Source organism: Babylonia areolata, chromosome 21 (genome assembly GCF_041734735.1).
Source record: "Babylonia areolata isolate BAREFJ2019XMU chromosome 21, ASM4173473v1, whole genome shotgun sequence".
Classification (NCBI taxonomy): Eukaryota; Metazoa; Mollusca; class Gastropoda; order Neogastropoda; family Buccinidae; genus Babylonia; species Babylonia areolata.
In genome coordinates this window covers 42,745,470-42,759,306 of record NC_134896.1, presented here as the reverse complement: position 1 = coordinate 42,759,306, position 13,837 = coordinate 42,745,470, and the positions used below count along the sequence as shown (strand labels likewise).

At 36.7% G+C, this 13,837-nt stretch overlaps 1 protein-coding gene across 3 annotated transcripts in view; it reads left to right on the top strand.

The window, feature by feature from the left end:
- Window positions 1-13,837, top strand: part of LOC143295898 (uncharacterized) — a 30,178-nt gene that overhangs the window by 12,254 nt on the left and 4,087 nt on the right. For all 3 annotated transcript variants that reach the window (XR_013057089.1, XM_076607576.1, XM_076607575.1), the window contains exons 7-12: window positions 936-1,043; window positions 2,646-2,776; window positions 3,328-3,447; window positions 5,714-5,878; window positions 10,891-11,049; window positions 13,350-13,465. Coding sequence is in view for 2 of the 3 variants with exons in the window: in XM_076607576.1 (XP_076463691.1) it covers window positions 936-1,043; window positions 2,646-2,776; window positions 3,328-3,447; window positions 5,714-5,878; window positions 10,891-11,049; window positions 13,350-13,465 (799 nt within the window). In the remaining variant the exon portion in view is untranslated. The remainder of the gene's footprint in view (window positions 1-935; window positions 1,044-2,645; window positions 2,777-3,327; window positions 3,448-5,713; window positions 5,879-10,890; window positions 11,050-13,349; window positions 13,466-13,837) is intronic.

Genomic DNA, 13,837 nt, shown 5'->3' with positions numbered 1-13,837 from the left:
CCATCTACATTTGGAGAAGTGCATATTTTCTTCTGTCTGTCTGGCAGTCCAAGCATGGATCAATGATACACCAGACTGTCACTGGCTCAACCTTCAGTGCACTTTGAGATATATTGATGTCTTTGAATTTTGAGTCATGTTTATACCTTTATTTAAAATCATGTATCATAATGTTTAAGGATTTCATGTTGTGTCATTATAAATGAAAAGATTGTTGTTAAGTTTCTTTGGCTTCCTTGCATTATTTTGTTGCCCATTTTCAGTGAAGCTGTTGCTTATCTTTGGTTTATGCATTATGAGTACTCACAAAGTCACTGGTTCTGTCAGAACTTTCACAAAGATTTGATGCCTGAGCACTTTGTTACACAATGCAATCTGTCTCATTAGGTGTTGTTTTTTTTAATTCAAGTTATTTGATAAAGTACCATCATAGTGAAAAGTGCTTTCAGTTGATGCAGATTTCATTCACACTTCTTTATTCACCCCAAACCAAAAGCAAAATAATAGCTTTACCTTCCCATCACATTTCACATTTGATGTTTTCTCATCACACATATCACTCACATACAATGCAAAACCTAAAGCTGTACATAAGATGGATCCAAGGAGATGGTGTACTTTTCTTAACGGTAATTCTTTGTGTGATGTTATAATATGGCAAAGTACAAATGTAAGTGTGTTTATAAATCTATGCTCAAAAAGTCTTCAATTTGAAATGAAAATGTAATTAAATTGGCTGGATTACTTAAAAATGAAATATATGACTGGATATTCAGGGTAGCATATGCCATCATTGTACTGTTATGTATGTCACCATGTGAGAATATTATTTATCTTTTTTTTGTTATCATCTTGTGATTATTGCAAAACCCCACTAAGTGCTAAGATTATGAAAAGAAAAACAAGATATGTTGATGAAGATGGTTTATGTGCAGGGGTAGTTGTCGATGAGCCACCGGTGACACCATTGTTCCAGACGCAAGTTGATGAAAATGATGTCAAGGAACGTCGTAAGCAAGCTGCCACTGCCCCTGTTGCTGAAGGTTCATTGTCTGAAGAATCCCCACTCTGTCGTATATAGGATTAATAATAATAATAATAATAATAATAATAATAATACATAGTTTTTCTATGGCATGATATTCAGCACCAATGCTGCTCAAAGCGCCTTACATCATCCAGTTGACTATAAACATGCCTTAAAAACACATCAACCGCTATCTGACAATGGAAAACATCCAGTGTGTTCATATGAATGAAAAAGCACACTTTAGAGATGAATCAGATTATAAAAGCTATGAAGTAAATAAGGCTGAGATTAAAACAAAATGCATTTCATAGAACACACACACACACACACTCACAAGCACACACCCACATACACATGCGCGCGCACACACACACACACACACACACACATATATATATATATATATATAGATGTCCCTCCCTTACACACACACACACACACACTCACACACAGACACACAGATACACACACGCTGACATTAAATATGAACTGCACTAAAAACAAAACTGCATAAGCATTAAGATATTTTTTATTTTCTAACATAGAATTCAGTTTGGACATACTAACATGCCTACACACTTACACACATGTACCAGAGCACTGTACCCTCACAAACACATGCACGCATGCACACACGTACGCACGCACATGCATGCACACACACACACACACACATTAAAAATAACCAGACAGAAAAAAATGCCATCACATCAAAGACCAAAAATACACAATGGATTAAAACAGGACGACAAAAATACTAGTACAAAGATACTTGTTAACAGGCATACCTTGGTTTAACCGTTCCACCCAGAACAAAAATGCTTACGGAAAAGGTAAGTCTTCAGTCTGACTTAAAGGAATGTTGATCAGAGGAATTTCTAAGAGATGAAGGTAGAAAGTTCCGCACTTGGGGAACCTGAGCTCTGAAAGACCTATTTCCAGCACATTTGAGATTAGTCCGTGGAACATTAAGCAGCTTTTCAGAACTGGATCTTAATGTTCTGTGTGGTTCATATGTTTCCAATACAGAGGAGAGATACAATGGAAGAGACTTGTCAAAATGTTTGAAGGCGAGTGTTGCTAACTTATAGTGAATGTGGGACTCCATCGGAAGTCAGTGTAACCGATTCAGCAGAGGTGTAACATGATCAGATTTCTTTTTGGAGAGAACCAGTCGTGGATTCACACCTTCAGCTCTACTGACTTCAGAGCAGGTTTAGTTTTGTGCAAGCTATGTGATTATAGCCTCAAAGACCTGAAGAGAAATTCACAAGCAACAGGATTTTTTATATCTTCAGTCATCCTTGTTGGAAAGGAATGGCAGAGGTTCAAACCATTTTTTTTTCTCATAAAGGGTGTGTGTGTGTGTGTGTGTGTGTGTGTGCATGTATGCATGCATGCATGCATGCATGCATGTGTGTGTCATGCATCATTCAGTTTTCATTGTAGGTATGAAATTAATTTTCACAGAGGTGCCACAGCTCCCTGATGATTAGACTTCACAACTTAAGATACAATCAGCTTGATATGGATCCTGTGTTGCAGTCACACACAGAACAGGTGATAGTGCATCATCCTTACAGATATGTCAGTCTTGCTGTTTACTGTTGCACAGAGGACAGCCAGTCCTCCACAGCCAGCAGTCGGACTGAGGGAACAGCCAGCACCATGGACAGCGAGTCACTGTCTGGGAAACATGGCCGGCGGAAGAAGCGAAAGAAGGATTTTATCAAACGCAATAAAGAGGTACTTTATGAGACAAGATATGAGATAAAAGAGGGAAATAGGATTTGTAACTTCCTTCATAGTTTTCCTTCCTTTTTTTCGAGGTTTCAATACGATTTCACCAAAGTTGATAAGAGTGAGTAATTTTCATTTCCTAGCTTGAAAAGCCCCTACATTACAGTGATTTTTTTTTTTTTTTTTTTTTTTTTTTTTTTTTTTTTTGTGATTGCACTTTTTTTTTTTTATTGCATTAGATGAATTTGTAAATAAAGAGTTGGGTGGGTTTTTTTATTCCAAGGAGAATCTCAAGACATAATAGGGGATAAGCGTTGTGCACTGGCTAAAGATATCTCCAAAATTTTGGATCTGGGCTGCTGTGTAAATAGCCCAACAGTTGCCTCTCATCTTGTTCATTCATCTTGTTCATGCATCTTGTTCATTCATCTTGTTCATTCATCTTGTTCATGCAATCAGATGTAAAATTACTGTCATTTTGAAGCGACAGGATGTGCTTAAAACAAGACGTACAGATTTACACATTATGATGAGTGATTGATGTTTGTAATCAACAGCTTGCAGCCAATGCCAACGACACCATTGCCATGACAGATGACGAGAAGAAGCGTCTGCAGGAACTGCTGTCTGATGTGGATGCCTTGGCGGAAATACCTGAGGAGGGCATGAGCATCAGTGTGAGTCATTCATATAATAAATGTTGGACAGATGAGAATGTGGACTGCAGTAATGGAATATCTCCAATCAGCAGGACATTCTATTTAGTTGTTTTTTTTAAGGTTTGATATCTGGGTGGACATTTTAGTCATAATAAGGGTCAAAGCTTTCATGACTTACCTGTGATTCCTGTTGAACAACAACAAAACTTAAAAGGCATGGGGTGGTGTTACCTGTACCTACATACGTCAGTTCAAATTATATTTTTGCTCACCATCAAAAGTAAGTGTTGAAACAAAAGCTGTTTGCAGGAAACATAACAATTCTGTCTTAAACAGCCCGCATCGATCAGCATTTCACTGTTTTCAGTGTAGCCGGGTTGGCTACGATCTTCGTTGGGCCAGCTTAGCAGATGACGTTTGTGACTCGCCGAAGGTTACTAAGGAAGTTGTAAATCGGTCACAAGTTATCTCCCTTTACAGGGAACCGTATGATGATTTTCATTAATTTGTTAAATTATAAACACTTCCTTATAGATGAGATTATAGTTTTATGTTATGGGACTTCAGAACGATCATACTTCTCAAATGTAATGATATCATTTGGCCAGAAAGCCTATAACTTTTTAAAACTAAATGAGTTTTGGCGCGATCTTCGAAATCCACTCAGTTGAAGCATACAAAATACCTTCGTTTTCTGTAAATCGATATAGGTGCCGTGGAATTTAGATTGTGCATTAAAATGTAAATGATTAAGCTTCTTCTCGTGTACTGCTTTCCGTGTACACCTAAGTTATAGGCATGCGATGGTACGAAATGTCTGACGGCATTTCGGCGCCACAAAACTATCTCTTCTTCAAGCCATTGGAATTCGTCAGTGCCGATTCGAGCAAAATATGTTTTTACAATAGGTTTTTACAATACCTAGACATTTTTTATAGCGTGTCTTGCAAATGTTTGCATTTCTGTTATTAATTTGATTAGTATCGTGCATGTATAATTGCGTTGTAGTTGTTTTAAACGAAGTATTTCATTGTCGATCACAAGTGCCAAAAGCACCGCCAAGCGGTGCCGACACGGGAGCTGTCCGCTGAGTTTTCTCTTGAATTTTTACATAAAAAATCTTTACTCTACAAGCAGATTCTATAGATGATTTTTATATAGTTGGAAATTCAGGATTTTCAGTTACTTAACTGTTGCAATTATATTACATATCGCGACGTTTTAATTGTTGTAATGTACAAAAATGATACATGAACTCGTTAAAAGCTCGTTCATTCAGTGACTCTTTTTGTTTGCAGTTTTTAACTACATTATTTTTGTAGAAAATGGTTTAGCTTAAGAAAATGCTCATTTCTTGTAGTTTTGTGTGATATATAATATGTCTATGTTAGTTCCCCAAGCCGAAAGTCAGAAGCCGCTAAATTTGGTCAAACAAACACAAGCTTGGCCCCTCAAGGCTCGCGGAGGGCCGGTTTCGTGAGTCACTTCGCGGCGCTGGCTTTGCGGTTCGGCGGAACAGAATATAAGGAGTGAGCGAGTGCCAGACAAGGGGAGAACTCTCCTGGTCTGGAAGAATGAGAAAATAAAAGAAGAAAAACCGGCGCACCGCCTTCCCGAGTCTACCTTGCCTGGCTGCAGCTCTCTTCTGCTAACACCTTCTACCTGTCTTCACCTTCTCTAACACCACCTTACCACCCCGTCACATCAGAAAGTCTTAACTCTTCTGACAAAATTATGATCATCAGACCATTTTTTAGGGTTCTAGATATAAATGCACACACATAAAAAAGAGCAAAGTTTGAACAAATGGTTCTGATAGTCCTTTGTTCTCTAATGATGACTCCAGTTATCAGATTAAAATGAAATAAATCCAACTGCTACACCATTGTAAAACAAAAGAAACTTACTTCTATATTGGTAACATTTTCAGATGTGTGTGTGTATGTGTGTGTGTGAGTGTGTGTGTGTGTGAGTGTGTGTGTGTGTGTGTGTGTGTGTGTGTGTGTGTGTGTGTGTGTGTGTGTGTGTGTGTGTGTGTGTGTGTGTGTTGCTTGTCTGGCAAACATTCATCATACATACTTTTTTGATTATGCAAAATATATGTCACTCCCACCACTTCCATGACACTGGTTTGTCCACAAGACATTTGATACCTACCCATACCCACACCATTCACAGTCTGCTTAACATTGGTGAATGTACACTGGAACATGACCGAAATCCCCCCTCTCACATACACTTTGTTTCTGTGAAATAAATGGACAATATGGCGTGGTGTACACAGGAAGAAGACAACCCTTACCAGTTGGTGATCTCCCCTGGAGAGGGGTTCCTGCCCTCTGACAATGAGCTGCGCACACTGACGGCCATCGACCAGAGACTGCAAACCATCCTGCCTGAGGAGGACTTCCGCTCCATCGCCAGCAGCGCCCTCAGTCATGCCCCACAGGTCAGCCCTCCGTCATCACAAGCTCACTATACACGCTGATGCTGTTTCACCCGACTTTCTTTTTTTCTTTCTTTTTTTGTCTTCACTATTATTATTGAACAGAACAAAGCATAATTTCCATTCACATAGTATATCATTCACATTGTGCACACGCAGTGTAAGACAAGATCAACAGAAAGAAATGAATTGTGTTCAGACCAAGGTATTAGAAAACAAAGGCCTGATCTATAACAGCAACAGAAATCCATACATAATCAGAAGAAAAAGTAACAAAACAACAACAAAAAACAAAAACTACAAAATCAATACAGTATAGGACTGAACACCAAGACATGTATGTGTATGCACACACACAAACATATCAATGCATTTATAACTTGCCACCATTTCCTTCTGTCTGAATCCAAGGGGACTGAAGCACTCAGAAAACCAGAACCAATCACAAGAGACCTAAAAAGTGAAGATTACTTCAACGACAAAATGATGGCCAAATCCACCAAATGATGCCTGTACTGTTTCATCTTTGTTTTAATGTTTTACTTGTACACTGATATTTCTGTTAACTTAACCCTTTTGCTGCCAGGAAAATAAGATTTAAGTGAAACCTATTTGCCAGGGTTTTTTTTCCCAAGAAACGGGTACATATTTTCAAAAAAATATTTGATCTTTGTTATTGGAGAAAGACCTATAAAAGTATATATTTTCTGAAAGGTAAATGAATAAAGAATACAAAACACATGATCTTTTTTCCAATTTCATACATTTTCAGTGACATGCTGTTGTTTTCAAAACAGTGTTTTGTTTTTGTCACATTTTCAACTAGTTCATTACAAACATTAGTCAGGTAATTTACACCATAATATCATATATTTGTCATATTTTCTGGAGAAATGGATAATACCTGTACACACAAATTATACTAGAACAACCACAATTTAAAAAAAAAAAGAGAGACAAATAGACTATGCATTGTGACTACTCCAAGTGATAACATGGATGTGAGGCCACGCCCCCTCAGTCTCCATCCCCCTCCTCTTCACCCCTCTCACACAGTCACTTTATCCAGTTCTCATTAGACCGCATTGTCTGAGTGCCAAGAATGTGTCTCACAGTGTATACTGCTAATAATTCATTCACTTTTTGTCCACTGCTATAGTTGTACAGCCTGCATCACTCACTGATAGTCATATTCAGTGCAGCTGTTGAATGCAGTGGTGTCAGAACAGGACGCTACACCAGGATGTGTGTGTGTGTGTGTGTGTGTGTGTGTGTGTGTGTGGGTGTGTGTGTGGGTGTGTGTGTGGGTGTGTGTGTGTGTGTGTGTGTGTGTGTGTGTGTGTGCAGAAAAATCTGCTTTTGGCACCACATCAGTTCACCGGAAAACATCATTATAAGTCATCCAACAAACCTTGGTTTGATAGAAATGCTTAATAAAACGAAGGTTTTACCTTTGAAGTAAAGTAGCTTGTAAGCATAAACAACTTTCCTTCTTAACATTTCCAGCAAAGAATGTAAAAAAGTAAGCAGAAAATTATTTGTAGAGCAAAGAAAAAGTAGCATAACAATTCAAAAACAATGAGAAAAGACAACCCCAAAGATTATTGGAAAGAAGTGAAAGAGTCTCCTACAACTGACTGGCCAGTAGATTTAGATCATGTGTTTGAACATTCTAAAAACTTGAATGATGTTTGACAAGTGACACTTGACAACATCCATGATGATGACACATTTGAGTTCATACCTGATTTTAGTATAGATGTTCTTAACAGACCTTTGACAGAGAGTGAAACAGACTCCGCTCTTGACATAATAAAAAGTGTGAAGGCAGTGGGAATAGATAATATTTGTTCAGATTATGTAAAATGTAGTAAACTCAGTTATACTGCAAACTGTTTACTGAAATTTAAAATTGAGGAGATGTACCAGAAGTGTGGATGACCAGCTGTATAAAGTCCATTTTTTGTGGGAAAAGGAAACAAATATGACTGATAACTACAGAGGCCTAACTTTGTTAATTAAGCTGTATTGGGAAGCTGTTTACTTTTGTTCTGAATTGTCCACTTTTCTTTAAACAACTGGCATACTTCAGGAAAATCAAGCCAGTTTTAAGAAACATCACTCTACATTAGATAATTGTTTTATTATGTGGATACATTTCTCAGTCAGAACAAAAGATTATTTTGTGCTTTTGTTAACTTAAAAAAAAAAAAAGATTTTGACTCAATATGGCATAGTGCTTTGTGGCTTAAACTTTCAAAGCAAAATATGAATGTGCAAAATATTGGGAGAGATCATGAATGTGTATAGAAATATAAAATCGTGTGTTTATTAAAAAAGAGGAACTACTTTGGAATTTCTAAGGGCTTGACTGGGGTTTGACAAAATGATAATTTGTCACCTGTATTGTTCTAAATATTTTTAGATGATCTAGAAGAATATCTTACAGATAATTATTGCATGCCTTTGAATATTTATTTTATTATTTTATTGGATGCAGATGATACAAGTTTGTTTTTTTCAGACCACAATAAAGGATTTAAGAATGCTTTTCACAAATTACATGCTTATTATTGTGAATGGAAACTTGTAGTCAATCCAACAAAATTAAAAAATTACACCAGCCACTGTGGCTTCATAGATGTGTCTTTGGGTGTGTTGCTCTAATTTCCTGACCAAAACTGCAAGTGTCTGTATTTCTTGGGCCTGGTTGATGCCGGGATATCATTATGACAGGAAGCATAGAGTACAGCCTTGTCACATATTCCCCAACCTAAATGGACCTCCATAGCATCATCATCATCATCATCATCATCATCATCCTTCTTCATCATCAGTATCAAAAAAGTCCTGAATTATGTGGCCTTTCATGGCCTGCTGTCATGTTGACCTCACTTTCAATACCCCTCCACTTACGCGCTTGGGGTGAGTCTTATCAATGTCTTCAGTGTCGGTAGATTCATGGGGGACTGTTGTTGGACTTGGAGGGATGTGGTGGCAGTCTCCACTCTGGGAAAGACACTTACTCAGTCTTGATCCACAACTAAGCCAGTATTGTTGTCAGTACCTTAAATCAGAAGAAGCACAACTGAACACCACCTAAGTGACTGAGGGTCTCCTCTGGTGTTTGGTCTCACAGTGACCTAACATCAGTGGTTCTCTATGGACTGCCAACACTGGGACTGCAGCAGATAAACCCAGGTGTGGACGTATACGGGGGACTCGGAATGAGTGGTGTGGGAGTAAAGCCACTGAAACAGACACAGATGATAGGGCAGCTAAAAACAAAACAAAAAAATTACCATGGTATGATATTTGGTCGTACCAGATCTGAATATATTTTCAGATATGGAGGAGAAGCTGTTCAAATTGTTAACACTTTCTAATATGTAGGATCTGATTTTACAGAGACCTTTAGCTTTGCAAAATGCAATAAATCTACATATGACAAGGCCACTAAAGTCATGTACTAGGAACAAATGATTAACCTGTTCATGTAATGTTAGATTTATTTGATAAAATGATTGTACCAGTTTTACTGTATGGTTGTGAAATCTGGGGATATGAAAGCTTAACTCTCATCAATGAATTTTAACTCAATTTTTTAAAGTATATTTTTTGTTTAAAACATAATACTTTGAATTGCTTTGTTTATGGGGAAAACGGGAAGAGTTGCTTTGTTTATGGGGAAAACAGAAAGATACGCACTATCTGTTTTAGTTTTTGTTCAAATGGTTAATTTTTCGATAAAACACACATTCTCCAAGCTCAAAACTGTCATTCAGAGTTTACCAAACCTTGAGAAATTTACATGACAAAGGTCTCATCCAATCTAGATGGTTTAGTCGGATTTAAGAAATTTGAGTAAAATGCAGATTTGACTTTGTATGGGAGAGGGAACTTTTGTTCAAACATAAGAACAATATGTAGTCATGTTTGAGATATTTAGGGAAATACTTTGTTATCAACTGCAGGAATGAACTTGATGCATACAGTAGATGCTTGTTTTATAATAAAATAAAATCAAAACTGAGTGTACAGCAGAGGAATATATATCTTGTTTACTAAATGCTTATGTCCATGCACTTATTAAATCTGATGTTTATCATGATATACCACATGATGAAAGATTATGTTCAAAATGTAATTTGTCAATGATTGGAGATGAATTTCATTTCATCATGGAATGTCTTCATTATAATGATTTACGATATGATTTGATTCCCCAACGCTTTCTTCATCCCAGGTCATGTTATCATTTCTGTAGACTGATGTCTTCAAATTCAAGAAAACTTTTGCTTTTACTTTTAAAATCTATAAACATGGCAAATACCGGTTAGAAAGAGCATAAGTTTGCAATTTAAACAATAAACCCAGCTGCATAGTTAGAACTATTTCAATGAGCATTTCAGTGTAAAAGGTGGTTTTATCATTTTCTTTAAAATATTCATGTGTTTGCATTTCTAGAATCTGACATATTCACTGCATGAGTTTTGTTGGTACAGTTTAGTTAAGTATTTGTTCATGTTTCATGTTGGATTTGTTCTTTATTTGTAAGGGGTGAATGGAAATGAAATCTTGAAACTTGAATCTTGTGTGTGTCAGTATGTATGTGTGTGCATGTGCGTATATGTTTATGTGTGGTATTCTGAGTCACATGTGTCATGATGCACTGCACAATACATCACACTTCAGAAAATACAGAAAATGAAATATCTTTATTTTGTCTTTGGCATTGTGTACACATTTTGTTGTGTTAAGTGCATTGACTTATACACATTTAAACCTCATCCTAGAGAAATATATTGTCACATTTTTATTAGCTTCTTTTTTTTCTAATCTGCTTTTCAAAATTAATTCCCATAATTTTCTTCAGCACAACAAGTGTCACTTTTAGCATTTTCTTGACACAAACATTTCCCTGTGTCCTTTTGTTTGTTTTAAGATTTTTGCTTGCAAAGATTTTATGTTGCCATAGTTGCTGGCACATGTGCACGTTGGCTTGTGACTCACAGCAGCGACTGTTCACACGAGTGGGAGCACGGGCAGAAGTGGACTTTGAGTCGTATGGGGAGAAAGCTCTGATGGAAACCAAAGAGGAAAGAGAATTCAAGGCTTCATTAAAAGATATTGAGGATCAGCTGGCGGCCTTTCACAACTCAGAGACTGTGCAGGTATCATCCAAACAGGGCGTCTTTGGACAGTACTGTTGTTAGTCTTTTAGACTGACCATTTCTAAACAGTTGTTAGTAATATGTCTTTTAGACTGCGCATTTCTAAACAGTTGTTAATATGTCTTTTAGACTGAGCATTTCTAAACAGTTGTTAATATGTCTTTTAGACTGGGCATTTCTAAACAGTTGTTAACATGTCTTTTAGACTGGGCATTTCTAAACAGTTGTTAATATGTCTTTTAGACTGAGCATTTCTAAACAGTTGTTAATAATATGTCTTTTAGACTGAGCATTTCTAAACAGTTGTTAATAATATGTCTTTTAGACTGAGCATTTCTAAACAGTTGTTAATAATATGTCTTTTAGACTGCGCATTTCTAAACAGTTGTTAATAATATGTCTTTTAGACTGACCATTTCTAAACAGTTGTTAATAATATGTCTTTTAGACTGGGCATTTTAAAACAGTTGTGATGTGTCTTTTAGACTGGGCATTTTAAAACAGTTGTTAATACGTCTTTTAGACTGGGCATTTTAAAACAGTTGTGATATGTCTTTTAGACTGGGCATTTTAAAACAGTTGTTAATATGTCTTTTAGACTGGGCATTTCTAAACAGTTGTTAATATGTCTTTTAGACTGGGCATTTCTAAACATTTGTTAATATGTCTTTTAGACTGGGCATTTCTAAACAGTTGATAACATGTCTTTTAGACTGGGCATTTCTAAACAGTTGTTAGTAATATGTCTTTTAGACTGGGCATTTCTAAACAGTTGTTAGTAATATGTCTTTTAGACTGGGCATTTCTAAACAGTTGTTAATATGTCTTTTAGACTGGGCATTTCTAAACAGTTGTTAACATGTCTTTTAGACTGGGCATTTCTAAACAGTTGTTAATATGTCTTTTAGACTGGGCATTTTAAAACAGTTATTAACATGTCTTTTAGGTTGGGCATTCTTAAACAGTTGTTAATATGTCTTTTAGATTGGGCATTTTTAAACCATTGTTAACATGTCTTTTAAGTTGGACACTGTTAAACAGTTGTTAACATGTCTTTCAGGTTGGGCACTGTTAAACAGTTGTTAACATTTCTTTTAAGTTGGGCATTGCTTTTTTGAACAGTTGTTAACATCTTTTAGACTGGACATTTTTGAACAGTTGTTAACATGTCTTTCAGGTTGGACACTGTTAAACAGTCATTAGTGAATATGTCTTTCTGAAACATGCTTTAAAACAAAAACAATTGTTAGTATGTATATGTCAATGTACAAGATGAAATGAGTCGGAAGTCACAAGAAAAATTAGGTCAGAAGTTGTCATTTAGTGAACTGTGATTTTGAGAAAATACAGTGATGTCATTTGATGAACTGTGGTTTTGACAGAATACACAGGTGCCATTCATTGCACTGTGATTTTGACAAAATACATGGATGTCAAGAAAACAAGCCACAGGTTTCATGAATCGTGCGGTCTGGAAATGTGAATAAACAAAAGTAAGATTTTGAATTGATCTAAATGTTTAGGTCACTCATCAACATAACTGTTGGTGCATATATCACTTGAATATGGGAAAAAAAGGGTCTGAAATACCATTAAGCCATGTTTTTTCCCCAGATATTTGAGTGAGGGGATATCACCTTCAGCACATTGTAGTTCAAGTACCTGTTGTCTGATTGGAAAATGCTTTTTATTGTTACAAACTGTTTTGGATGGACTGTCACAGATGTTTCAAAAATGAACAGGATGTGTTTGTGTTTTTGTATTCTGCCATGACTATCTGTCTGAGATATAGCACACACAACATAGAGTATTCCCTTGTTTGTTTTTCATCCTTTTCTGAATTGACAGACACATGTACATAGGTTAATGTGCTTTTATCTATGTTTTGCGTCTGTAATTGCTCAGAATTCACAGCCAAGGGCATTTTAAAATAAAGGATTTTATATCAGAAATACACATGTATACAGGCTATGTACACAAGCACAAAAACACAAATTGTACACACACCAGAGGTTTTTTGGCTCTTTATTTTTCCAGCCATTCCACATTATAAGTTTTCCTGACAGTGAAATTTCGCAGAATGATAGATTTGTGTTTGGACACACAGAATTTAAGACCCCCCTCCTCCTCCCCTCCCCCCATTCATGTCATGTTGAATGTATATTATTTATTCAAAATCAAAACATAGCAGATGTTGGGATTTTGGGAGGGATTTTTTCATTACATGGATGTTATTTACTTTAGAATCAGGACACACAAAGTACAAAAGGTGGTAAAGAAACAATCATGACACCTTTCAGACGGAGACCCCAGCCTTGACAGACCAGCAGCTGGACAGCCTGCTGGAGGACTGTGTGCGCTCCCTGTCCCGCGTGTCCCTGCCCGCCCACACCCCTGACTCCGTGGACTCTGCCAGGTGAACACTCCTTCAGACACTGGCACCGGCACCGGCACCAATCAGAATTAGATCAGTGCACTTAGCACCTTACTTCATGCTTGTTTTTTTGGACTGAAAATAGCGAGATGGAGAGATGGAACAGTGTCGTGTTTGTTTGTTTTTTTTTCTTTTTCTTATTTTTCTTGTTGAATTTGCAAAACTAAACAACCATCTTCTTTACACATGCACACACACACACACACACACACACACAAAACAAAAAAAACAAACAAACAAAAAACAGGGCTGTTGCACAGACTCACTTTATATACATACAGGAGTTAAAAAAAAAAAAAAAAAAAAAAAAAAACCCACATTAACATCACATTTCTTTCTTTCTCCTTCTGTGTC